The sequence below is a fragment of the Phascolarctos cinereus genome, unplaced genomic scaffold, assembly GCF_003287225.1.
Source record: "Phascolarctos cinereus isolate Bilbo 61053 unplaced genomic scaffold, phaCin_HiC Scaffold_726;HRSCAF=1367, whole genome shotgun sequence".
Lineage (NCBI taxonomy): Eukaryota > Metazoa > Chordata > Mammalia > Diprotodontia > Phascolarctidae > Phascolarctos > Phascolarctos cinereus.
Window position 1 is genome coordinate 413656442 of NW_027556098.1, and position 26134 is coordinate 413682575.

The 26134-nt window shown below is 54.4% G+C and overlaps 1 protein-coding gene and 1 pseudogene across 3 annotated transcripts; one reads left to right on the top strand and one right to left on the bottom strand.

Moving 5' to 3' along the window:
- The first annotated feature begins 30 nt into the window (after positions 1 to 30).
- On the top strand, positions 31 to 3611 carry RABAC1 (Rab acceptor 1). Of its 2 annotated transcripts, none has more exons than XM_021003921.2 (6): positions 31 to 139; positions 233 to 318; positions 1348 to 1563; positions 1850 to 1947; positions 3132 to 3233; positions 3322 to 3611. In XM_021003921.2, the coding sequence occupies exons 2-6, from the start codon at positions 254 to 256 to the stop codon at positions 3411 to 3413; spliced, it is 573 nt and encodes a 190-aa protein (XP_020859580.1). In that variant the 5' UTR covers positions 31 to 139; positions 233 to 253; the 3' UTR covers positions 3414 to 3611. The 2 variants fall into 2 exon arrangements, with proteins under 2 accessions (XP_020859580.1, XP_020859579.1); XM_021003920.2 differs by having other exon boundaries at positions 31 to 130.
- A 351-nt stretch (positions 3612 to 3962) lies between these two features.
- Positions 3963 to 7887, bottom strand: LOC110220076 (uncharacterized; annotated as a pseudogene). Its single transcript, XR_013482621.1, has 4 exons — positions 6962 to 7887; positions 5157 to 5480; positions 4863 to 5078; positions 3963 to 4703 (listed from the first exon to the last, which is right to left on the bottom strand). The product of XR_013482621.1 is annotated as an uncharacterized LOC110220076 (transcript).
- Between the last annotated feature and the right edge of the window lie 18247 nt (positions 7888 to 26134).

Here is a 26134-nt window from a genome sequence, read left to right on the forward strand (position 1 = left end):
GCTCGGCTCCTCGGAACTACAGCCCCCACCATACCCCCTCGGACTACGACTCCCAGCAGCCTCCTCGTCACGACAAACGATCCCGCAGCCACATAGGATCCGGAGGCGGAGGCGGCAGCAGCAGCGGAAGGTGAGCAAGGTGGGGTCGGGGAGCGGGAGGATGGGGAGGGGGGCGCGCCCCGGGGGACCTCCCGGAGGCGGCGACGAGGCTCTCACTGCTGTCCCCCCGCAGCCGTAGGAGCAGCTGGAGACGATGGCGGCGGGAAGCGATTTGTTTAACCCCGGGACAGAGGTGGAGGATCCAGGGATCAGTGCCAAGTGAGCAGGGACCCAGGGGTCTGGACCTCTATCCCCCGGGACCCAGGAGTCCGGATCCCCATCCTACAGGAACCAGGAATTCAGATGTCCAGTCCCGTCCATCACCACCCCAGCCTTGCATGAGTCCGGACCCCCATCCCTACCCCCTTGCCCAGAAGTCCGGACCCCTATCCCATCCCCTGGCACCCAAGAGTTCAGATAGCTGGTCCCTTCCTAACCCTTCAGGAGTCCAGGCCCCTCACTTCTACCCCTTTACCCGGGAGTCTGGACCCCCATCCTCCAGGAACCAGGAATTCTGATATCCAGTCCCGTCCATCCCTCAACCTTGAATGAGTCAGGACCCCCATCCCATCCCTCAGTATCTAGATACCCAGTCTCTCCCCACCTCTGCAAGAGGCCAGATCCCCCCACTCCTACCCCTTTACCCAGTAGTCCAGACCCCTATCCCATGCTCGGGGACCCAGGAATTCAGATGCCCAGTTCCACGCCCCCTCCCCCCAACCCTACGAGTCCAGCCCACTCCCTAGGACCCAGGAAGGCCATATCACCAGTCCTGTCAAACCCCACCCCCAAGACCTAGGAATTTGGACCCCCATTTCATCTCCTAGGCACCTCGCCGTCCCAGGATCCCGGTATCCTGACCTCCCAAACTCTCCTTTCTGGGACCTTGGCGTCCAGACCCCCAGCTACCACCATCCTCTAGCCCTACCTCCTTCTCAGGTGTCCAGATCCCCAGCTGTGGGGCCAGCGATTCCATCTTCCTGACCCACGCTCCCACCCTCTGGGGAATCCTAGCGTCTTGAACCACCGACTCCTATCACAGACCCAGCTGTCTTGATTCCTCCCGCCCTGCCCCTGGCGGGGGGACTCGGGCATCCTGAGCCCTCAGCTCGGCCCTATTCAGGCATACCTCTCCCATAGTCCCCTCGAGGTCTGCCTCGGGACGCAGATGTCTTGGTCCCCCACTTCCTGCTGCACTCTGGGACTTATCTCCATCCCCTACCGAGCCACTTTCCTTGTCTGCCCCAGGACGCTGCTGCCCAAGCTGCTGCCGGCGGGCTCAGCTGGCCGGGAGTGGCTGGAGCAGCGCCGGGCCACCATCCGGCCCTGGGGCCCCTTCCTGGACCAGCGGCGCTTCTCGCGGCCTCGAAACCTGGGCGAGCTGTGCCAGCGCCTGGTGCGCAACGTGGAGCATTACCAAAGCAATTACGTCTTCGTCTTCCTGGGCCTCATCCTGTACTGCGTGTGAGCCCCTCTCCGCCCCTCCCCCAGATCTTGCCCCCAGGGCGCAAACCCCTGCGAGCCCCTGGCCCCTAGGGCACAGCCTCGGTGCAAGCCCCGCCCCCAGGGCGCAGACTTAATGAGAAGCCTGCCCCTCCCCAATTTGGCTGGAAGTCCCCCCCCCCCACGGTGCCCACTCTATAAGCTCCGCCCTCTGGTCAGGGTCCCAGCGTGGGGCCCGAGCCCTCCGCCAGGCGGCCATTCTCTTCTCTCTGGCCAGCCTCTGAGCCTTCGCCCTTTGCCTTCGCAGGGTCACGTCCCCCATGCTCCTGGTGGCCTTAGCGGTCTTCTTCGGAGCCTGTTACATCCTCTACCTGCGCGCTCTGCAGTCCAAGCTGGTCCTCTTCGGTGAGGCTGCCCCGCACCCCTCAGGGAGTGGGTGCCGGGTTTTGAACCCGGTCTCTGCCTCTCAACCACCTGTGGGACCGGCCACCCAGGGCCTCTGTGGATAAAATAAGGCCCCCAACGCGGGCCTCCCTTTGCTAAATCTAAGACCCACTGCCCCAGGTGTTCCAGCTGGCCACATCTAGACAGCCAGGTGGCACCAATGGCCTGGCTTCCCTCCCAGCTTCCGGCATCACAGGAGGCCTGAAAGGGCCCTTAGGGACCATCTAGGCCCGGAGCCCTTTACAGGCCTCTTCTGAGCTGCCGGGAGCACTTAAAGGGCCAGCGTTCTGCTTTTCACAGAGAGGTTTTAGAGAACAGTCTGTGCCCAGCCTCATGTCAGCTAGGAGTGCTAGATGTGGAGTCAGGAAGACCCGAGTTCAAATTTTGATTCAGACACTTAGTAACCCGAGGCAAGTCTTCTGTAAAATGAGGGTCACTTAGGCCCAGTGCTTTCTTTGGCTCTGGTATTTTCCTCTCGCTCAGTCTACCTCCCCAGAGCAAGGCTGGGGGGAAAGAGCCACATCTTCTATCTGAGCACAGGTTTAGAGCCAGAAGGGGCCCGGGAGGCTTTGAAGCCCATTCCCCTCACTGACAGATCTGATCTCAGACGGACCTCGGGGTGGCCCTGGGAGGGCTTCCTGGAAGGAGGTGCCATGTGACCTTGACCTTGAAGGACAGAGAGCTCTCTGGACTGTCCGGGAGGGCATCTGCAGGAGGGATTATTGCTAATGGACCTTGAGGAAACTCCTAGCAGGAAAGAGATCCCCTTGGGGGAGGGGAGCCAGTGAGGAGTTCCTGGAATTGGGCCTTGAAATATGAAGGGAGAGAAATAATTAAATAAATGAAAAGAAATGCAAGGAAGTGCTTGGAGGAAGGAGTTCTCTAGGGGCCCTGGGGATGGCCTACACAAGGGAGGTGGGCAGCAGTGTAGGAGAAGGGGCCTCTGCCTCTCAGGAGGCCTTCCACAGAAGCTTGGCAAGCACTGGTGAGGACTGTTACAGCAGGAATTCCTTTTTGTGTATGGACTGGAGTGTGGCCATCAGTCTCCTGGTCTGTGATTCTGGTGGGGGTAGGCTGGGCCGGCAGAATCTTGGGAGACCCTGAAAGATGGCCCATCCTGTGTCCCCTCTCCCTGTCTCCACCAGGCCGAGAGGTGAGCCCAGCACATCAGTATGCCTTGGCAGGGGGCATCTCTTTCCCGTTCTTCTGGCTGGCTGGAGCTGGCTCAGCTGTCTTCTGGGTCTTGGGTAAGTATGTTGGGGGGGGAGGGGTGTATGTGTGTGAGGAGAGTGGAATTCTAGCCCCTGACCTTCCTGTCCTCCCCTCTGGCTCCAGGAGCCACCTTGGTGGTCATCGGATCCCATGCAGCCTTCCACCAGCTGGAGGCAGCCACCGATGGGGAGGAGCTGCAGATGGAGCCTGTGTGAAGGCCCCCCACCCAGAGCAGGGAGGCTAGAACCATGGAGACCGAGCCTGCTGGCCCCCCTCCTCTGCCCAACCTTGCCAGCCTTGCCTGAGAGCTCCCCTCAGGAGAGCAGAGGGAGAGTTTGGGAGCCTGGCAGAGGGAAAGCATAGCCTGAGAATAAAGTCCAGCCCTCTACATAGGAATGTGGCTTTGGCCAACACCCCACATTGTGTGCCCATCAATAGCATGATATTTCTGATGACCCCTGCCATGGCGGAGTGGTGCTAACTCCTAGGGACTTCTGAGAGCCCTCTGAGGGTCTTTGTATGGGGCTGGGGTGCAGGGAATGGGAATGCTGGCTGAGCCTTTGGGAAGCCATGAGGGGATGACTCTGAGGGCTAGAGAGACAAGAGTCCTCACAGATAATGTAGCCCAGCCCCTTGTTGTGCAGAAGAAACGGGTCCAGAGCAGGGCAAAGACCTGCTCAAGGCCACCTGGAACAGAATCCCTGCCCTCTGATTGCAAATCCTCAGACCACACTGCCTTAGGGAATTGCTTGAGAGACTTGGGAGATGGGGAACCGCCTTTATTTCAGATGATGGAGCTATTGTACTGGTGTGCCATCTGGCAGAGGCCACAGACTGGACAGCAGCACATGACCAGCCAGTCCTCAGCTATGGATCCCTGGAGGAGAGGAAATGAATGGGAGACCTCTTAGGAGTGGGAGAGAGAGATGATGAGGGGCCCCTGAGGATAGGATGCATCTGGGAGGAAAGAAGATGGAGAGCGAGAAGGGAAGAGCTGGGATGGGGACAGGAGGGCTGTGGAGACGACGTGGGTTTAGATGCAGAGGAAGAGCTCTAAGAAGCAGAGATGGAGGGTCGATGGGGGTGAGGGATGTTAATGGAGATTCACACTGGATGGCTATGGATGATGGGGGGCTCCTGCTCAGAGGACAGGTGAGAAGAATTGTGGAGGTGTTGATGGAGCGAGGGATGGGGGTCCCATGGGAGATGAGTTTGGACAGCCATGGAAAAGGCCCATGGGAACAGATGTAGATTTGGATGAGTGGATTTATAGGAGAGTAGCTAGAGATACAGAGGGGAGTCCTACAGGGACAGGAGCAGCGTGAAGGAGGAGCACAAGAGAACTGGAAATCTGGATGGAAGGCCAGTGGAGAATGAAGATTTGCATGGTAGGCCCTTGGGATTGAGTAGCTCGTGAGGGATAAGGATGGGAAGGCAGTGAGGGATTGTATTAGGGACTTGATTGGGTAAGGACCCATGGAAAATGGGAAGGCCACAAGGGGCAGCTAGGTGGCACAGTGCATAGAGCACCGGCCTTGAAGTCAGGAGGACCTGAGTTCCAATCTGGCCTCAGACCAAACACTTGACACTTACTAGCTGTGTGATCCTGGGCAAGTCTAATTGCCTAAAAGCAAAGAAAAAAAGAAAGAAAATGGGAAGGCCACAGAGGCTGGGGTCCTCCAAGACCAAAGGTAGGGCCCCATGGGGATAGAGTGGCAGACATAGGGAAAGGGATTGGCTGACCTGGATACCTTGAGTAACCCTCAGGGAAGTCCTCATAGCCACCAGGGCCCCTGGCAGGTAGGGGAGACAGCAACATTCTCCCTGGGTGTCAGCCACAAAACAGGCCAGCAGGCAGGGGAGCAGTGCCCCATTCACACCTAGGGGGCAGCCTTAATCAGCCTCCCTCCACCTCTTGAACATCCTTCCCTCCCTCCCCCTAAGTGCCCTCAGCTCACACAAGTTTGTGCACCTGAAGTCAAACAGGGCTCTGTTCCAGTCATTCGTAGCCGGGAGATAGGGGCTTCAAGGGAGGGATCTGTAGAAGACATTCAAGGCCTGGGAAGACACAGGCGGTGGCTGCTTACCCACGATCGGTTCCTGGAAGGAGTAGAGCTCCAAGTGACAAGGCTTTGGGGTGTAGCTGGTATCCAGGGGGTGCAGATCCCTGGAGGAGCCTGCCTCCTGGGAGAAGAAACTGAAGTGGCTCATCTTGTAAAAACTCATTACTGAGGAAGGAGAAAGCTCTCCCATTGGTGTGAATTCCTCTGGTCACCTGTGGTCTAGGCCAGGGATAGAGAAAGGGAAGGTTAAGGACCTCCCTCCCCCCCCCCGCCCAGGCTGCTCCCCTACCCCCATTCTTCTTGGGGTTCCACCTGGGATGAGCACAGGCAAGTGCCACACAGTCCCGTGTGGAGGCAGCCACTCTCCACCACAAGCAGGGACATACTAGCACCCCTATACACCCCCAGAGATCCAACTGGGTCTGAAAAGATTAGACCCAAAGAAAGGAGGTTGACTGGTCCTCTGATTCTGCCCTCCTTGTCTGGGAAGCTTGGGGAGGGATCCACCTGGCAGTCCTCCTGTCCTTAGCTCAGTGCCAGTCAGAATACAAATATAACCTCCCATCTCCTTGTCATGCTAACGTTCCTGAAGTACTTTCAGCCCAATCCCACTCAGAGGTAGGGAATCTAGATGTTCTTGTTCCAATGTTATAGACGAAGAAGCAGGGCTGGAGAGGTTCGTGACTTGCCCAGGGTCACAGAAGGCATGTATAGCATGAGGTCATGGATTTGAACTCAGGTCTCTCCAACCCTATTTCTGCCACCCTGGGCCCTTCCTGAAACCTTGTCTCCAATCCCCTTCTTTGCCCTCCCCTACCCCAGCCCTGCAGCCCTGCTTCCCCCAGCCCTATTCCCAGTCCCCTCCTTTGCCCCCCCCCCAGCCCTGCAGCCCTGCTTCCCCCAGCCCTCCTGTGCTGGTGACCCAGCCTTTTCCCCTACTTCTCCTTTCCATTCATGATCTCATGGCATCTAGAGCTAGAAGGGTGGTTGGAAATAATTGAGCAACCCAACCCCTCCCTGCTCCCCATTTTAGAGAGGAGGAAACAGGCCCAGAAAGAGGTAAGTCTCTCTCCTTAGATCACACTGGTAGGAAGTAGTAGAATACCAAATTTGAACCCAGGTCTTCTGACTACAGTGTTCTTTCCACCATCTTTGAGCCCCTTCCCAGTCTTTGTCCCCTCCATCTCAGGCACAGGAAGTGGTCCAGAGCAGTAGTTCTGGAATCGGAGGACCTGGGTTCAGATCCTGTCTTTGATGCTTACTCCTTGTGTGACCTTGAACAAATCATTTCATCTGCCTGGGCCTCAGTTTCCAAGTCAGTAAATTGAGGGGGTTGGATTGGCTGGCCTCTGAGATCCCCTTTCAGCTCCAGAACCAAGATCCTCTGATGCTCCACCTGTCAATGCCTAGCTCCGGTGCCCCCCCCCCTTCCCTCTTGGACTGCTTAGTGTAGGGGCCAAACCTGTATGTTACAGGAGGGAGAAGGCAGGAGTTGGCCTGGCCAGGACCAGAGGACAGGGGGCCTATGGAGGGTCCTAGTCCTTTTGCTTTGAGGAGTGGGTGAGAAAGGAAAGGGGACATCTCAAGATGGTCCCTATGGGGCCTTTTCTGGGCCCAAGCCCACCAGTCCCCTTGCCCCTCCCTCCACCCTGCACCCCAGTCCTGCAGCCTCTGCTTTCTGCGCCCACGCGTTCTCTCACCACTAGGGGGCCCTTAAATTTTGTTCTCTGCAAGGGTGGAGTTGCGGAAGAGGGCTTGAGCAGGTGGCTGGAGGGGTGAGGGGTCCGACGCCTGGGTCCTTGAGGGAGCCGAGGCGGAGGAACAGTAGCACCACCGAGCGTCTAGGTCTCCCAGGGTCCCGACTCCGGATATAGAATCATAAACTTAGAGAACCTTAGAATGTTAGAACAGGAACGCTCCTTAGAGACCAGCTCCTCCCCACTTTAAAGGGAGAAACTGAGGCGCAGAGAGAGGCTTGCCCAAGGTCCCAGTGAGTGTAAAGAGAAAGCTCGAATCTTGAGGGAAAGCCAGGAGCTAGAGTACAGCACTTGGGGCAGAGAACAGGAGGAGGGGATGGCAGGACGCCTGATTCCTTAAGGGGCGTGGGGACTGGGGTTCAGGATGCCCGGGTTCTGGAGGGGTTAGAGCTGAGAGATCACGATACTGGGGGATCTCAGAGGGATGGGGGTTCAATATCTCTGAGCAGTGGGCTCTGGGAGCAATGGGATCATAAGCCGGGGGTGGGGGTGGGGGCTAGAGTTCGGGGTGCCTGGGTCACAGGGACGACTGGGCCCTTGAAAGTCGCTGGGGGAACTACGCAGACGCCGGGGTCTGAGAGGCGGTGGTGGGAGGCTGGGGTTTAGAATGCTTGGGTCTCCGAGGGCCAAGAGCAGCAGCGAGAGGGGAAAAAAGCCGGGGTCTGGAAGCGCGGCGGTCTGGCCAGGCGGGGGGGGGGGGGGGGGGTGAGCCGAGTGGAAGTGACAGGAGAGGAAGAAAAATGGGCGAAGAAATGAGAGCGGACGCGCGGGCTGCGGCGAGTCCGGGAGAGGGGGCGAGAGTGGCGGCGGCTTGGACTCCCCGAACCCAGGCTCAACTCCCTAGGGACGCCCCAACCCCGAAGCTGCCCCCGCCCCCGCTTATTCCTCCCCGAGGACCCTCGGCTCTCTTTCTTGGCCTGTCCCACCCCTTGGCCCCTCTCCCCAGCCTCCTCACCACGCCTCCCTCAGTAGTCGCATCTACTCCTCCCCTTCCCACCCCACCGTCATTTTCTTCCTTCTCCACATTCCATTCGTCCCTGACGGTCTATCTCCGTCCCCTTGGGTTCTCTTCCTCCTCCACGTTCTGGTCCCCAACTTCTATTCCCCCTTCTTTCATGTTCTCTTCCTCCTTCCTCCCCTTGCCCTTCCATGTTCTCTAAGTTTACGTTCCCCAGTGTTCCCTTGGGTTCTCTTCTTCGCCTTCCTCTGCCCCCTCACAGACCTCTGTGCTCTGAGTGCTCCCCAGAGTTCTGTCCCTTTCCCCCTTCCTTTCATCCTTCCTGCACAATCTATCCCCCTTTCCTCTCCCTCCTCCCAGCGTTGCCCAAGTTCTAGCCTCACATCGGCTTTCTCTCCCTCTCAAGTTCTCCAGTCATCTCACCTCCTCCCCCCAACATATACATCCTCTACTGGACACTTGCGTTCCATTCCCCCCACCCCGCTTTCTGTTATCTACACACACACACACACACACACACACACACACACACACACACACACACACACTCATATTCTCTCCACTTCCCCAGATTCTGTGCCCCCCCCGCCAGCTCCTTTTCCATCCTCACCCCCACCCCCAGTTCTCTCCAGCTGAAGGCCCCGGGGGGCGGATTGGAGGAGGAAATGGGGCTCGCGCTGCGGGGGGAGCAAGGGGGAGGGGGAAGGGAGGGGGAGGGGCGGGGGCGGCGCCCAATGGAGTGGAAAGCAGGACAAATGAGCGGCGGCCCGCGCGGCCGACAGGCCCTCTCCATCTTCCCATTAGCGCCTAATGGCCCCCCCGCCGCCGCCTGATGAAGATTTATCGGCCCCGGGCCCGGCCCGGCCCCCCGCGTCCCCCGCCTCGGCCCGGCCTCAGCCCAGGCCCTGCCCCCGCCCTTGATGAAGTCATCACCCTGGTAGGGAGGGGAAGGATAGCCTCAGAGACAGGGAGACAGAATCAGAGATAGAAACTCAGTGAGACAGATTCAGAGGGACTGAGATGGAGGCCCCAGACTAAGAGAGAAAAATGAAAGCAGAGAGTGAGGCACCGGCTTGGAGAGACACTGACATTCACAGAGACAGTCTCAGAGACCTGGAGGCACAGAGATTTGGAGAGACTCAGAGAATCAAAGATAACAGAAGAGGGGAGGAGGGGAAGTGGGAAAGGGACAGTGCTGGATGCCCTGGACTCCTGTCCCTTGGAGATGGTGCTGGACACCAATGATCTCTGGTAGGTGGGAAGCTATCGTCCCCTCACCCATTTTACAGATGGAGTAACCGAGGCCCAGAGAGATGAACCTTGCTCAAGGTCACACAATGTGTCAGCAGCACAGATGGGCTTGGAATGGAAGTCTATGGATTGTCTCCTGCCCAGTGCTCAGTTCAACACATCAGGCAGGCTGTAGAACCTCCACGGGGGAGTCACCAGGCTCCTAGGAGGAAGAATAGAAGTGGTCCCTGTCACTGGAGTCCCCAGTGAGGTGGTGGGCCCTCCAAATGAATAGGGTCCAGGTCTTGGAGGTGGGATTGACCGGAGATCTGGAGCTGGAGGCTGCACAGCCACAAAGTTCCCTGGGGAAATCGGGAGGGAAGCTAAGTGGGGAAGCTAGTGTCTCAGAGGGGGAGAGAATCTGCTAGGACAATCGGGTCTAGAGACATAAAGGACTGCCTCCTTTTACAGATGAAGAAGCTTGTCCAGGCTTACACAGTAAATGGCAGAGGCAGGATTCAAACCCCAGGCCACTGACTCCAAATACCATGCTCTTTCTGTTATGCCAGTTTCCCCAAAGGCTCCTTGGCAGAGACAACTTGGATGTTGGGGGAGAGAGGCTGGGAACCTGAAAGGGAGAGGAAGGGACCGAGTGTTGGGTGTGGGGGGTCTGGGGGGAGGAGTGAGGAGGCCTTCCTGATTGATTCCTGTTTACCGCCTGTCCCCGCGGGCGGAAGAGCGAATCGGCACCATCCATCACGGCCCCGCCGCCTCCCTAATAAAAACATTTTATTCCTAAATGATCTCGAACTAATTAACTCAAAGTGTTAATTAAAGTTTGCACAGACGGCATTGTCATCCGAGGGGCTGAGGATCCATCTTCCCCCAGAGATGGAGATGGAGATTGAGATGGAGAGGAAGGCCCAGAATTAGGCAGGCTGAGACAGAGACATTCACAGTGCAGGAGACAGAGACGCTGGGAAAGATGAGGGTGTGAGGACAGGAATAGAGACACACAAGGATAGAACAGAGATGAAGCCAGCAGGGAGAGACAGACAGATACAGTGATGGACTCTCTGTGTAGATGGGGGGGGTGGGGAGGAGATTTGAACCCCTGCCCTTTGACTCCAAATTCAGGGCTCTTTCCACCTCTGTCCTACCCTGATTCTCTAAGCATGTGAGAGCATATACATGTAGGTACACCAATCACAGAGCTGGAAGAGATATCTGAGATCATCTGGGCCAGTCCCAAGGCCCAAAGAGGTTAACTGATTTGCTCAAAGTCACACAGGTAAGCATCAGTATCAGGACTGGAGGAAGCAGGGTCTGTGTGTATTCCTGAGCAAAAGGTTCATGTGCCTAGATGTTTATAGAGAAGTGTGTCAGCATGTATATACGGGTAGGTGTGTGCATTGGTGTATACACGTATTACTAGCCTATGTGTCTCTGTGATGGGGTATATTGTATACCCATGTACGTACTTCTTGTGTGAAGGCATACATGCATAATAATGTACATGGAAACATACCCATGTGTTGAGGTTTCTCCTGTGCATGCACACAGATAGACATGTGTATCGAGAGCATGTAAACATATATCTTAAGTGCATTTGTGCACTGCAGGTATCAAGTCTACATGTATGTGTGTATAAATATATATAAAACCTCTCTGGGCCTAGTTTCCTCCTCTGGGAAATAAGGGGATTGAACTAGATGGCCTTAGATGTCTCTTCCAGCTCTGTGACTGGTGTATATACAAGTATATGCTCTCACATGCTTAGAGAATCAGGGTAGGGGAGAGAGAGATAGAAATAAGTAGGTAGATAAATAGATATAGATATATCTGCGTGTATAGCAGGCATATGGAGGGGGAGTGTATCCATGACCTATGTATGTGAACACGTGGGGTTGTTTCTTTGCGCACATATGCTCTAAAGCATACATGTAATATATGTGTTCAGGCACATGCTTGTGTACTGCATCGCCTGTGTCCCTGCCTACAGGTTACATATGTGTGCATGTGTACATTATGTGAGTGCAGGAATTCCTCCTTTTCTGGCTCTATGGTCCCGACTCCTAGGTCCTTAAGGTATGTTTATTGAATTGACTATGTGAGGAGCTTATGACCGTAGTGAAGTCAGAAGACATGGACTCCATACCCTGATGACCTTGGGTGAGTCCTCTCCTTTCTCTTGGCCATGGTCTCTTCATCTGTAAATGCAGGGAGTTGGCCTCGAGGGTTCCTTCCAGTTGTGAAATGTCTCATGTTCTATATCCTAAGGTCTCATCCATCTGACAGGAAAAGATTCTCATAGATATCTACTCAACATGCATGTGAATGGGTGTGGCATGTGCACATGCACACATATGTATGCAGATGTGTGCTGAGCCTTCTCTATATATCATCAGTCAGTCAGCTGTGCACCTTACAAGCTCTTGGGTCCAGCCCTACTCTGGGGAGTGGGGGGTGGGGGAGGGGAGAGTTGCAAAGGAAGATTGGGGCATGGATTTTCCACTTTGCCTCCAGACAATTCTCAGTTTCCACCAGGCTGAATTGGGGGTGGGAAGGAAGGTACATAGCACCCCCCCATCTCACAAATGAGGAAGCATGTTGGGGTGGAGGAGGGCTTACCTAATGGCACAGAAGCAGTAAGTAGCAAAAGTGAGATCTGCACCTTGATTCTGAGACAGTGGTACGTGCTCAGGCTGGGGCTGTGTCACCTGGAGCCTGGGACTGGGGGGTATCGGGCAACAGGTTCTGGATCTAGATGAAGGCCACGCTCAAGGCAGGAACTGAGACAGAAGCAAGAGTCACAGTCTCAGCCAAGGTTGGGGTGGGGGCTGTGGTCAGAATGGGGACCATCCATGGGAAGGGCAGGGGCCGTGGCCAGGGTGGGGGCTGTGGTCAGGGCCAGGGGCGGCCAGGTCGGGGCGGCCCTGGTGTGAGCTCATATATCACGGGCTGACAGACTCAGAAAGTCCCGGAATTAAAACCTAAATCGAATATTGATCACCCGCTCGGGCCGCAGCCCCCCCCAGCCCACCCGGCTCGGGCTTCCCCCTCCTCTCCCCACTCAGCCTTGTCCAGCTCCTCTCCCTCCATTTCTCTGCAGCTTCTCAAGCCCCTTCTCCCTCCTCCTCCCTCTCATCCCCTGGCTCCCCCAAGCCTCCAGATTCACACACACACACACATACCCCACAGAATTTTAAAGTGGAAGCAAGTCCTTAGAAATAATCAGATACAATTCCCTCACTTTACAGATAGGAAAACTGAGGCCCACAAAGAAGAAATAACTTGCCCAAGGTCATATAGTAAAATGTATGAGGACGTATTTGAGTCCGTGTCCTCTGACTAAATCTATTGCTCCTTCCCCTTCACCAACCCCACCCTCCCTGCTCTTGCCTCCTTTTGGGCACCTTCCCAGGACTCCCATCTCCATCCCTCTGTGTGTCTCTGCCCAGAATTTCTCCCTTTCCCATGGCCTCAAGCCCAACTCCTGACACCTCACCTGACCTCCAGGGACACTATGGTGATCACAGAACCCTAGAGCCCGAGCTGGAAGGTCCCTTAGATGGCATCTAGTCCAATTTTTTCACTTCACTGATGAGGAAACTGAGGCCCTGAATTACTTGCCTCAGGTCATCCAGGAGGTAAACATCAGAGTGACATTTGAACCCCTGCCCTTTGACTCCAAATTCAGGGTTCTTTCCACTGAATCATGTTGCTTTAAAGATAGATTCAGCTGCTGCACAGTACCAGGAGGGAGGGAGCTCCCTCCTGCGCAGAAAGAAAGGACTCTCCAGGGTTGGTCACCCAGATGAAGACTGAGAAAGATCTCTGCTCTTGGATCACATGCTTGTGAGATGAAACCAATCTTAGACCTGCATCGACTACAACTGTCTTATTTTCCAAGTGAGGAAACTGAGGCCCAGAGAGGGAAAGAGTCTTGGCCAAGGTCACAAAACAAGGAGATGAGAGTTGGAAGGGCCATAGGGTTAAAACACCTTAGATGGAGGGCTGGGAGGGAATTGGAGAGATGAATCATCAGAGCCAACTCCCTCATTTTACAGATGGAGAAACTGAGGTAGGAAGAGACTGCTCCAACCAAAGCCTCTCTTTGGGATGGAAGGTCCAGGGATGGAATTGTGTCCCCTCTTCGTTCCCACTGAGTACAGATACTACTGGGAAATCTGGCTGAAATGGCAGGAGGGATTTAGGTTAGACTTTGAGAAGAACTTTCCCCAGCTGGAGCAGGAAAACTGGAGACTTCAGGAGAGAAGGCCCTGAAACTCTGGTTAGGGTTTGTGACAGGGTTGGGGGGGAGTAGGATTAAGCAGGTGGGAAAGGAGTGAGGTTTGGCTAATGAGGAAAGTCCTAGGTGGGGTGGGTAGATAGGAGGAAGTTCTATGTTGGGGAAAGGGGGGGAAAGGGGAGGGGTGAAAGTCCACTAGGGGAAGGTGAGGGTGGATGAAAGGAAGGGGATCTGTTGGGGGGGGGTTGGTGAATGGGAGGAGGAGGTGGGAGAGAGTCCCAGGATGAAGGGGGGATAAGGGGTGACTACGCTGAGAGTCTGATGAGAGGAAAAAGCAGAGTGAGGGGTAGGAGAGTAGGGGCCTCAGAAGAGCTAAGGGAGCGGGGGGGGGGGGGGTGTTTGAAGGGGAGACCAGAAAGGGAAAACTGAATGGAGAAAGACTAAGGAGGAGGGGAGAAAGCTTAGGGTGCGGAGGCCCGAGGGGTACAAGAACAGTTTTGGGGTGGGGGCTGATGGGAGAAGGGCCAAGCAGGGGCTAGCTGAGGGGAGAAGGATCCCACTGCAGAGCTGAGGGGAGAAGGCATGGGGCGGGGGTGGGGGGCGGGTAGTGCGGCAGAGAATGCTCCCGGCTGCCCCCTCCCTGGGCCGGGCGGGGAGAAGATGAATCTTTCATGAGTGATTTGCGGCCGCCCCTTCTCGTCCTCTGTTGTTTAATGTTTCAATTTGGGCGAAAGCAAAACATTCAATCAGGCGGATTAACTGCGTAATGCGGCTCATCACTCACCCTGTCGCCTCCGCAACCACCGGCGGGGCCGGGCGGGGCTGGGGCTGGGTAGGAGCCGGGGGAGGGGCAGGGCTGGACCCCGCAGCAGCCCCCGGCCCAGGGGCTCCCGATGGTGACTGGGCTCCTCGGCCCGTCTGGGCCTCTGAACAGCTCCCGTCCTCTCCTCTCCAGTCGGAGTTCTCTCTCTTTGCGCCCCTTCCCCATCTCTCCTTGTCAATTTCCCTGTCTCTGGCTGCCTTTCCCTCGGTCCCCTCCCCATCTCTGTCTCTTTACTCTCTGTCTTTCCGTCAGTCTCTGTCTCTTTTCTCTCCGTCATGGCTCTTTATCATTCACCGACTCCCCACCCACTCTGTCAGTCCTCTCACTTTCCCCGTCTCTGAAAATTTCTCTCCCCTCTTTGTCTCCCTCTCCCTATGTCTATCTGCCCATCCATCCGTCTCCGTATTCTCGGTCTCTGAATTCTGCCTCTGTCTCTGTCTCTGTCTCACTAGCTACCCTGTTCTTTCTGGGCTCCCTGGGCTCTTAACAGTCCTGTCCGCTCTGCCCACCAGGGGGCAGCCGATGGTGAGTTTTCTGGCCTTAGGCTTCAGTCCTGCTCCCAGACCTAGGAAGGCTTTCAGGCCCTGGAGTTAATCACCCACATTTCCATTCCTCCTGACTGGCCCCTGGGGATCTGGATGTCTCACACCCTAGGCCCTACCTCTCAGGGACTCAGGCATCCTAAACCCCACTACTAACCTTCTGCCCTCCCCCTTTCTGACTTCTTAGGAGCCCAGGAGTCCTGACTCCCCCCCCCCCCACCTCTGGGACTCAGAAGTCCTCATTCTCCAACCTCAATTCCCACAAGTGTCCATGTGTCCCTCCCTCCCCTGCTCCTTAGGGGTCTAGATATCCTGGTCCTGCAGTCCCTGCCTTTTCAGGTATCCAGGAATCCTATTCTCCCCCCCCCAGCCTCTGACTTCTCAGGGACCCAGGAGTCCTGAGTCCCAGTTCCACCCCATCTGGGACTCAGGAGTCCTCATCTCCCAACCCCAGTTCCCACAAGTGTCCACGTGTCCCTCCATCCCCTGACCCTTAGGGACTGAGATATCCTAATCCTCCAGCCCACGCCCTATTAAGGACCCAGGCATCTTGCTCCCCCTTTCCCTCAGGGACCCAAGCACCTTGCTCCCTTAGCTCCTTCCCTTCAGGGACCCAGCCATCCTGGCCCTCCATCCCTAGGAAGGCTGTTCCAGCCCCAAAGCCTTCCACACGCTGCTCCTGCCCAGGCTGTCTCTCTGCTACCGATTCCTTCTTCCCTCCTTCATTTTCACTCTCCTGGCTCCCAAGGGCCTGGGCTGTGACCTGTTCTGGGATAAATGGAGATTTCAGCTTGAGGGCCTGACAGGCGCTAAGCAGCCCCCTCCCAGGGTAGGCTGAGACTCAGGGCCCTGTGCACAGACATACAAATTCACAGATGAGGTAGGAACACAGAAGATTCTGAGGCTACACACACACACACACACACACACACACACACACACACACACACAGAAGTGAGTAGCACGAGCACAGGTTGATGCCTAGATATACACATACAAAGTGGCACACAGACAACACAGAGAAACAGGCCCAAATGGACACAAAAACTCACCAACACCAATACACAGCTAATACAGTCAGACCAGACCCAGACATCTACCAAGTCTCACATGCACACAGAGAGACAATCATAGACACACATGGAAATGTTAACACACACACACACAGAGACACATGCTGAGAAAGATTCCCCCCACTCTTTGCCATGTACCTGCTGGTGAGGCACACATGGACACACACCCTGAGACACACAGACATACACACAGATACCCACTAGGACATTTGAATTCTGACATGCACACATAGCAGGACACACAGCTTCAACAATCCCCAAATTCAAACTCCCTCTCCCACTCCCCCAAACATGGACACAACAACCTTACACCTACCCATCCCCAAACCAACACACATACACGAACACACACATCATGGCCTCTGTACTCTAAAACACAGAGGAATGGACACATAGAAGCACAAGCTTACACACAGATCATATCCACTGACACAGACATTTGGTCTCCAGTCCACAGTCGGGGGCTCTGGTGTAGGGAGAGGGGATTTGTGACTTAAGGACTCAGGTGCTAATGACTCTTGTTACCCTTCCTGTGTCTCTGTCTTTCATCTCTGGCTCTGGCTTTGTTGATCTTTTGCCTCTGATACCCCTGTCACTTTCTTTCCATCTGTCTCTGGCATTTTGTCTCTAGAGCGCCATCTCTGCTGTTACTCTGTTTCCTGTTCTCTCCATATTTCTCTGTGTCTCTGGGTCTCTGTCTCCCTGGCCAAGAGCAGAAGAGTTCATCTGTTCAGTCACTCCCTCTGTGGTCCTCCTCTCATCTCTCCATCTCTCAGTCCTACTAGGGAGCCTCTCTGTGACTGTGTCTTCATAGAGACATCTCTTTCCTTCCTTTCCTGGTTCTCTTCCTCCCCTTCCTCACTCTTGTCTCCTTCCTTCCTTCTTTTTTCCTTTCTCTCTTCCTTCTTTCCTTTCCTCCTTCCCTCCTTCCTTCCCTCCCTCCTTCATTCCCTCCTTTTCCCCTCCCTCCTTTCTTCTTTCCTTCTTCCTTCCTCTTCTTTCTCTCTCTTCCTCCTTCCTCCCTTCCCTCCTTTCCTTCCTTCCTCTATTTGCCTCTCATTCTCTGTATCTTCTCTTGTTATCCCTCTCCTTTCTTGCCCTCTTTCCTCCTCCCCTTCACTATCTGCTCCTTTCCTTTCTCCTTTTTCCCTCTTCAGTCTCTTTATTATCTTCTTTCTTTCCTCCCCCCTCCCTTTCTATCTCTTATCTGTCTCTTTGATCTCACAGATTGTTTTAGGTCCCCTTTTCTGTTACCATCTCTCTACCCTATTTGCAGTCTGTTCCTCCCCTTCACTTACTCATCTTTTCTTCTCCCCCTCCCCTCTTTATCGCTTCCTCAGTTTTTCTGCTTACTTCTCTTTACCTCTTTTGTTCTCTTTTCCTCATCACCTCTTTCCTTGTCTCTTCACTTATCTTTCTTTTTTCTCTCTTCTTTTCTATATCCATTTCTCTCCTTTTTTTCTCATCCTCTCTCTTCTCTCCCTTCCTCATCCTCTCTTCTCTATCTCCTCCCTTCTCTTTCCTTCCTTATGTTTTCCTTCTTTCTTCTTCCCCATCTCCATTCTTTCACTTTTCTCTCTCTCTCCTTTCTCTGTGTCTCATTCCTTTCCTCTCTGCCTTTCTCTTTCTCCTTCCTTTCCTTTATGTCTCTCCTTATCTCTGTCATTCTTTCTTCCTACTTCCTCTGTTTCTTTTCTTCTTTCTCTTTCCATTTTCTTCCCCTCCCCCAATCTCCTTCTCTCTCCTTTCCTCTCTCTCTCATATTCTATCATTTTTCTCTTTTATCACTCTCCCACATTCTCTTTGCCTCTCTTCCTCCTTCCCCCTCTCTCACTGTTTCTATCTTTGTCCTTCTTTCCTCCTCTCTCTTTTTTCCCCTTTTCTTGCAACTTCCTTCTGTTTCTCTCACCTTCCTTTTTAACCTGTCTCTCATCTTCCTTTCTTCTCTCTAGATCACTCCCTCTTTTGCTTTTCACTCTTCCTTATATCTTTCCTTTCTTCTTTCTGTTCTTCTCTCCCTCTGTCTTTCTCTGCTTCCTTATTTTTGCTTTTTCTCTTCTCATTCTCTCTTTCCTTATTTTTTTTTCTCTTTTCTTCCTCCCTCTCCTTGCTTCACTCCTTCTGGTTCCTTCCCTGTACATATCTCTTTCTGTCTCTCCTCTTCCCCTCTCTTTGTCTTTTCTTTGCTCTCTCTTTATCTCTCTCTTTCAAGACTCCCTCTCTCCTTCCTCCCCTTTCCCTCTTTCTCTCCTTATTTTTCTCATTTCTTCTTTCTTTTCTTTTTCCTTCCATTCTCTCCCTTTTTCTCTATCTCTTTTCTTCCCTCTATTTCTCTCTTCTTCATTCTCTCTGTTCTCTTTCTCCTTTCTTCCCCCCTCTCTTATTTTTTCTCTGTCTCACTCTTTCCATCTCTTCTTCCTCCTCTGTTTCGCTCTTCCATCTCTCCTTCCCTCTCCCCCTCTCCCTCCCCTGCCCCTCCTTCCCTCCCTCTCTCTCTCCCTCTGTCTCACTCTTCGCCTCTCTCTTTTCTCTCTCAAGTGTTTTCAATTTTATTCTGAGTGGAATTAACTACCCCTGATGTCAAATTGCCGCCGAAATCGATAATAATATCTTTACAAAAGAGGATATTCTTCTCTCGGAGAACGGCCTCTGAAAAATGGAAAATTTAGTCGAAATTGATTCATTACTTGACACTTTATAGAACGGCTGCGTATTGATCGCACCTGTCATGTCCCATCTCCCTTAATCGAAGCTGAAGGCCGGCTCCGATGCCTGCTATTTTTCATAATTCCACCAGAGCCGACAGCTCCGCAAACACCCACTCCGTGTGCCCGCCGCTGCTGCCGCCGCCTCCCGCCGGACACATGGCCCGACTGGCCCAAGCTGGCCCCGCTGCCTGCTGCCCGTGGCCCCTGCCCCTGTCCCCGCCGGCGTCCACCCTGGGGCCGAGCGCCACTGCCCCTCCTCCTCCCAGCTCTGTCGCCCGCGATCCCTGCCCAGCCCCCCACCTCCACCCCCAGCGCCCGCTGCTCCTTCCTTCGTATTCCTCCAGGACTCTGCCCCCGGTGCTCATGGCCCTTGCCCCTGGCCCTGGCCCCGCTGGCGTCCACCTTGGACTGAGCACCATTGCCGCCCCCGTCCGCAGCTCGGCTGCCCATGGTCCCTGCCCTGCACCCCACAAGCACGCTCCCACTGTGTGTGTGCCCAGCACTCACTACCTGCCCCCTTTATGTCTCTGCCCCGGGCTCAGCACCATGCCTTCCCTCCAACTCTGCTGCCCAGTGTTCCTACCCTACTCCCCCTCCCCATTCCTACCAGGCCCAGCCTCACTTCCCACTTCCCACTTCCTATGACCCCTGCCTCTGCCACCACAAGCAAATACACACACCTAGCACATATGCAACCCACTTACTCATAACCCTTGCTCCTCCATACATTGCACCAACCCACAGCCCTCCTGGACCCTAGCCCTGTTGCTTACAGTCTCTGCCTCTACTCCCACAAGCAACTCTACCCTCCCCATCCAGACCCACCAACCACCACTACATGCCCCCTAGACCTATCCTTCAATCCCAGCCACTCACTGTTCCCCCTCCCCCTCCCTCCAGAGAAACACTGTCCCAATGCTCAGCACCTGGTCCAGTTCCCACTCTCACTCCCACCTCAACCGCCTAGAAGCTCTCCCAGCTCAACCCATCGACACATTCTTCCTCCCTTCCCAGCTTCCCAATCACCGAAGAGAAACATAGACTAGTAGGCCCAGCCTGGTCCCACAACTCACAGTTTTCCATCTCCCAGCTTTTGTCCTTCCCCTCACAAACCATGTTCCCAGCCATGGCACCTACTGGTCTCCCCTCCCTTCCCCCCCCCATATGCATAGACATCTTTCCTAGACATATAGCTCAGCTGTCACTCCAACTGCCTACAGTCCTTGCCCCCACCATGCACTGTCCTCTCATCTAGCCAAATGCAGTCCAATTGGCCCAGCTTCCCCCCACCACCAAGAATCTCTCACTTCTGTCCTTGCCTCTATATCTACCAGTCCTCCCTCATCTGCCTACTACAATCCCCCATCCCCCCTAGACATATTATCTAACTTCCAAAGCCTGGCCCTATTACCCTCACCCCACCTCTGTCGTTGCCCCTTTATCCAACAGTGCCTCCCTCCCAACTTCTTTGACATGTCCCTTCTAGACACATGGCTCAATTCATCCCGACTTGGCTCATCCACTCACACCCCCTGCACCTGCCCCAGCCCCAACACTCACATCCCTCAGCCCTCCCCCACTTACCCCAGTCCTGTCACTCACTTCCCCCAAGTCCTCCTACTCCCTCCCCCAGCACCACCACCCACTCCCCCAACCCTACCATTCCCCCACCCAGCCCCAGCCCCACTATTCCTCCCCAGACACATAGCTTGGCTGGTTTCACCACCTATGGCCCTTTTTTCTAATTCCTCCAGCATCCCCAGCCCCCCTAATCTCCCCACATTGCTTCTGAACATGCTCTCAGCCCTACTTTTCAGTTCCTCAGTTATTGTTTCACACCCAAGACCTCCTTAGCCCTGTTTCGAATTCTAGCCTCTTGGCCAAATTTCAGCCCCTTCCCACCCCCAGCCTCTTGATCTTTCCTCCCAAGCTAGGACCTTGGGTGGTCCCATCACTCTTCCTAGGGCTTAGCCCCTGCCCCCACTGCCCCTATTCTCCATTCTTCAGTGCCCTCTCCCAGATACATTCCCTCCTTGATACATAACTTGCCTCCCAATCCCAGCTCCATTGCCCAAAGATCTTGCCTCTGCCCCCCAATCAGCTGACACTGCCCCTTCACATTCTTTCTTGTCACATGAATCGGCTCCCAACCTTAGCCCCATTACTCAGAGCTCTTGCCGTTTGAAATATTCTATGCTAAAGATAAAGCTGGCCCCAGCACCCCCTACACACCTCTGCTCCTGTCCCTGTGATCCATCAGTCCCCATCCCAGGACAAACACCCAGTGTCCTCTCCAACATCCTTCCTTGATCCAGCCTAGATGTATTCCCAGCCCTGCTGACCATACTCCAGCTTCTGTCCCCCAATACACATGCCTCCCATCCTGCTAGAGTGACACAGCCAAGTCTGATCCCATCCTCCTTGGGATCTCACATCTCTGTCTCAGACCACACCTACCAACATCCCTTGTTCCCATCATCCCCACTTATTGCCATCTTACACATGTGGCCCAAGCTGGCTTCATTGCTCATAACTCCCATCTCTGTACCCTCCCCTGCCTCATATTTCACTGCCCTCTCAAACACCTTAGACCATCTGGCTCCATCATCCATGGCCTCTCCCTATATTTCCACCAGCTTCCACTCTGGACTGACCACTGACCTTCTCCCACCAATCTCTCCCAGATATATTTCCAGTGGCCCCCGCCCCAACCCACCCTCTGCTCCATGACTGTTTTGTGTCTACGGACTTCAATTCTAAACCTAACAAGGTAACCTATGTGACTGTGGACAAATCACAACCTGTCTAGGCCTCAGTTTCTCCACTAGATGACCTCCAGTCACCTTTCATCCTCACACATGATCACAGTCCCAACTTCTGTCCCCCATCCCTGCCTCCTGACATCTAACCCAGATTTATAGCCCAGTTTGGTCCCCCTCCTTGGGTCTTCTTGGCCCCCACTTCCAGACCCAGGACCTAGCCAGGCCTCTTGTCTGCCCCTGTCATATCCCTCTGGGACCTAGGCTCTTACTGCCCATCTATTTGGCTGACATTCCCCAGATGGTCTGGGGTCAGAGATCTGGGTTTGAATCCCAGCTCTGCCATTTACTCCTTATGTAACTTAAGAGTCCTTCAGTAGCCTTCTGCCTCAGTTTCCTCATTTATAAAACAGGGGCCCCAAGATTCCTTCCACCTCTAAATCTATGATCATATGATCCTGTTCTTCTCTAGAAATTCCTTGTTGGGGGGCAGCTAGGTGGCACAGTGGATACAGCACCGGCCCAAGAATTAGGAGGACCTGAGTTCAAATCTGGCCTCACACACATAACACTTACTAGCTGTGTGACTCTGGGCAGGTCACTTAACCCCAATTGCCTCACTCAAAAAAAAAAACTTTCTTGTTGGTTTTGTCCATCTGTCCTACCTTGGGAAAAGGGATGAGGGCTAATAGAATCACAGACAGGTAGATAAAATCAGGGAGGGGATTCCTGGCAAAGGGATAACAGAAAGAGTTTGAACTAGAGGCTTTAGAGCTAGATACCCAACCTCCTTTTACAGAGGGGGAAATAGAGCCAAAGAAGGGAAGGGACTTGTCCAAGGCCATAGGGAATCGACAACAAAGTAAAGATTTGAACCCAGGTCCTTAGGTTCTAAATTCAATGTTCTTTCTGAGGGACCACAATTCCCCTGAATCCCCTCTGACTCAGCCTGAGGCTCTTCTTAGACACCCTTGCTCCTTCTGCTTCTCTCTGTTCCCATCAGGCTGTCCCTCACTGATTGTCCATTTGTCTGTCTGACACTCCCCAAAGACATCTCCTTGTCTGTCTCCCCACCCTCATCTTGGGAGTCATTACTCTGTCTGTCTTGTCACTTGTGGGGACCCTCCAATCTGTCTGGATTTCTCCTGGGGCCTCCTTTTGTCTCACTGCCCACGTGCCAGGCCTAGTTCATTGTGGGGATCCCCCCTCCTTATGGCCCTTTCTGTCCCGCCGGGATTCCCTTATGCATTTGATACTCCCCTCTCTTCCTTCCTGTTTACCCTGCCCTGCTAAGCACCACCACTTTCCCTCTTTTTCCCCCAAGTCTGTACCTAAGTCTCCCATGGAAGGTCTCTTTTGGCCTTCCTCCCTTTCCCTTTTCCCCCTTCTGTCCTCATCCTCTCTTTCTCTTTTCCTCTCCCAACCTGCTTTATCTTTCCTTTTTTTTACCCCTGGTAAAACCAGCCCTGAGAGGTATGCCTCTCCTGAGCAGTTGAAGTGTGCATGTGTGACTCTGTGTGTGTGTGTGTCTGTCAATGTGCATCAGTGTGTCTGTTTGTACATGAATGTGTGAGTCCATGGTATCATGGTATTTCTCTCCTCTGTGTGTGTGTGTGTGTGTGTGTGTGTGTGTATGAAGATTTGAGACTTCTGAGGACAGGTCCAGGAATGAAGGAACCTTAGATTCCTAGGGGAGCTCAAGATGTATTTGCCTATCTCCCTAATAAGAGGAATTTCCACCACTGGCCAGTTCTACCTATTCCATGTAGAGCCAAAGGAAGCCAGTGGTGGGTGGGGAGGTTATTTGGGCCTAGGCTGTCTCAGGGGACATGAATTCAATGCAAGGTGGAATTATGGGGAGGAGAGGAGACTCTCCTCTCCTATGGGGGAGTGGGGCTAGTAATCTTCACCCTGGGGTAGTCTGAGAATGATTGTGATCCTGACAGGAAGAAGGGAGAAGGATCTTTTTAGGAGTGATACAACTTTAAATGAAGGTTACACTTACTCTCAGAAATCTCAGTCATATCTTTAGGGGTGTGTGGGTACCCCAAAAGTGTTCTGTTCATCCGAAGCTATGTTATCTACAGCCTAGAGGGTATGTCCTTTTAGAGAGTGCTAGCTATAGTCTGTCATGTTGTTTCTTCCCCCTCCTCCCCGCCCCTTCCATTCCCTGGGGATGTCATCTACAATCCAGCATATGTAATCACCAGCCTGAGTGTTACTTACTTGTTACCTACAGTCTAATAAGTTATATTTATTCTATGACCTCTTTAAATAGTCCAGTGGATGTTGTGTCCAGCCTGAGGGGTGTTAGCTACAACCCAGTGGGTGTTATACCTACCCTGAGGGTGTTAGCTACAGTCTAATAAGTTATATTTATTCTATGACCTCTTTAAATAGTCCAGTGGGTGTTGTGTCCAGCCTGAGGGTGTTATCTACAGTCTAATGGGTTATATTTATTCTGTGAGTGTTATAAACAGTCCAGTGGGTGTTAGATTCATCCTAAGGGGTGTTAGCTACAGTCCAGTAGCTTATATTGATCCTGAGGGTGTTATATACAGTTTAGTGAGCTGTATATAAGGCTGGGTGTTATACCTATCCCAAAGGGTCCAGTGGTTAGGGTGTGATATCCATCCTGAGGCTGTTGCATACTGCCTGATAGATTTTCCTAACCCTCAGGTGGTGTTATCTACAGTCTAATGGGCCCTGTGACCGTTCTGAATGGGTAATACCTACAGTCTAGTGTGCATGAAGTCCATCCTGGGTGATTAGCCTGACTCTGTTACAGCCATCCTTTGAGGATCTGATATGGCCTCTGAAGTGATAGTTCAACGATTCTTGTCTACATCCTTTGGTGTATTCACCTCATCCCGGGAGCATCATCAGAATCTAAGGTGGACACCTGTTCGGGGTGTTAGACGCCCTTTTGAGAGAACAGAGGTACAGGGGGAGATTGGAGGAGAAAGGATTGGGAGAAGGAAAGGGGATGTATTCGGGTGACAGGGGCAGCGAACAAAGAGAAAGGGGCAGAACGGAGGGGAAGGAAGGAGAGAGCGCCAGACTGGAGGAGAGAGGAGAGGAGAGGGGCGGGAAGAGAGGGGAGAGGGAAAGGAGGGAGAAGGTACTGGAGAGGCAGAAGCCTAGCTCGGCGAGGCTGGGCTTTGGGCGCAGGAGGGCGCGGGCGGCGAGGGCGGCTGGCCTGGCCAGGCGGCAGCTCCGGAGGCGGCGAGGGCCGGTCGATATTTAATTGTTCTTTCAGTGGGAGCGGAGCCGGCGTCGGGGCTAGGGGCCCGTCCCTGTCACTGCGTGTGTGAGGGTGGGAGTGTGTGAGTGCGTGTGTGGCCGCGGGCCCCGAGAGTGTGTGCGTGTCCTCCGCTCCCGGACCGACCGCCTCAGTGCGTGCGTGTGTGAGTGCCTGTGTCCCTGGGTGAGATTGTGTGGGTTTGTATGTTTGCGTGTGTGTGCTGTCTTTATGTGTGTCTGTGCGAGAGAGGCAGAGCGATTGTCGAGAGAGACTCTTTATGGGGGTCAGGACCAGCTGTGTCTGTTCATGTGTCTATGTATTTGTTTATTTCTGTGTGTCTCAGGGTGACTGGGCGTGCATCCGGGAGTCCGTGTGTGTGCCTAGATATCTGTGTCCCTGAGTCTGGGTGTGCGGCCAGGTATCTGTACATGCAGGGGTCCGTGTGGCCAGGGTCCGTGGGTCCCTGAGTCTGACTGTGTGGCCAGGGGTTCGTGTGTCCCTGAGTCTGGACGTGTAGCCATGGGTTTGGGTGTGCCCAGGGGTCTTGGTGTGTATCGGGTGCTGTGTGCAAGGGTCGGCACGCCAGAGTGTAGTCGTGTGGGTGGGTGTGGGCGCTCTCCCCGAGCCTCCCCAGCCTGGCTAGGCCCCCCCTCCCCATTCTCCACGCCGGCCCGGGGATCGAACCTTATTTAGAGTCGCGATTCGACATCTGTTTTCAAATTTGATCAGCTCTGAACTTTATTTTCCGAGTTTGAGCAAAATTATATTCCATCGATCGGCTCCGTCCCCGGCCGGGCCGCTCCCCCGGCCCTCCCTCGCCCCCCCCTCCTTCAGCCACCCTCCCCTGCCGCTGCCGCCTCCTCCCCTTCCTCCTCCTCGTCCTCCTCCTCCTTCTCCTCCTCCTACTTCGCTCCCCTCCCTCCTACTCCCTCCTTCCCCAGCCGCTGCCGCCGCCTCCATATAGCTGCGGCCCCAGAGCGGAGCGGCCGCCGAGCCGCCGCGGGCAGCCCCAGCCCAGGCAGAGCAGCGCGGGCGGGCTGGCAGGCGACGAGCCGCAGCCAGAGCCCCGGTCTAAGCCGGAGCCCCAGCCCCAGCCCGAGGAGGCGGAGACAGCGGAGGGGCCCCGAGAGCCCGCCCCCGGCCCGGCCCCCCACCCCAGCCAGCCCCCGGGCTCCTGCTTCTCTCCCTCTCTCTCCCTGTCTCTCCGTCTCTGTCTTTCTCAGTGTCTATCACTCTCTTCTCCTCTCCCCCCCCCCCCGGGTGCTTGTGTTTCTCTTTCTGACTCTCTGCATCTCTGTGCCTCTGTCTCTACGTTTGTGTCTGTATCTCTGTCTGAATCTCCTTCTGTTTGTCTCTCTGTGTCTGTGTGTGTATCTTTTTCTGTCTCTGTCGGTCGGTCTGTCTCTCTGTTTCTCTCACCCCCCCCTTCTCTCTCGCTCTCTCCCTCCGTGTCCCGCTCCCTCCCTCTCTCCCTCCTCCCTCAGGCATCGTCAGGGAGCCATGTCCGCTGGACCCAAACTTTAGACG

Coding starts and splice junctions, on each gene's coding strand:
- RABAC1 (XM_021003921.2), top strand. CDS start 254: ATGGCGGCGGGAAGCGATTTGTTTAACCCCGGGACAGAGGTGGAGGAT. Junction 1,564..1,849: donor GGCCTCATCCTGTACTGCGT/GTGAGCCCCTCT, acceptor TTGCCTTCGCAG/GGTCACGTCCCCCATGCTCC. Junction 1,948..3,131: donor GTCCAAGCTGGTCCTCTTCG/GTGAGGCTGCCC, acceptor TGTCTCCACCAG/GCCGAGAGGTGAGCCCAGCA.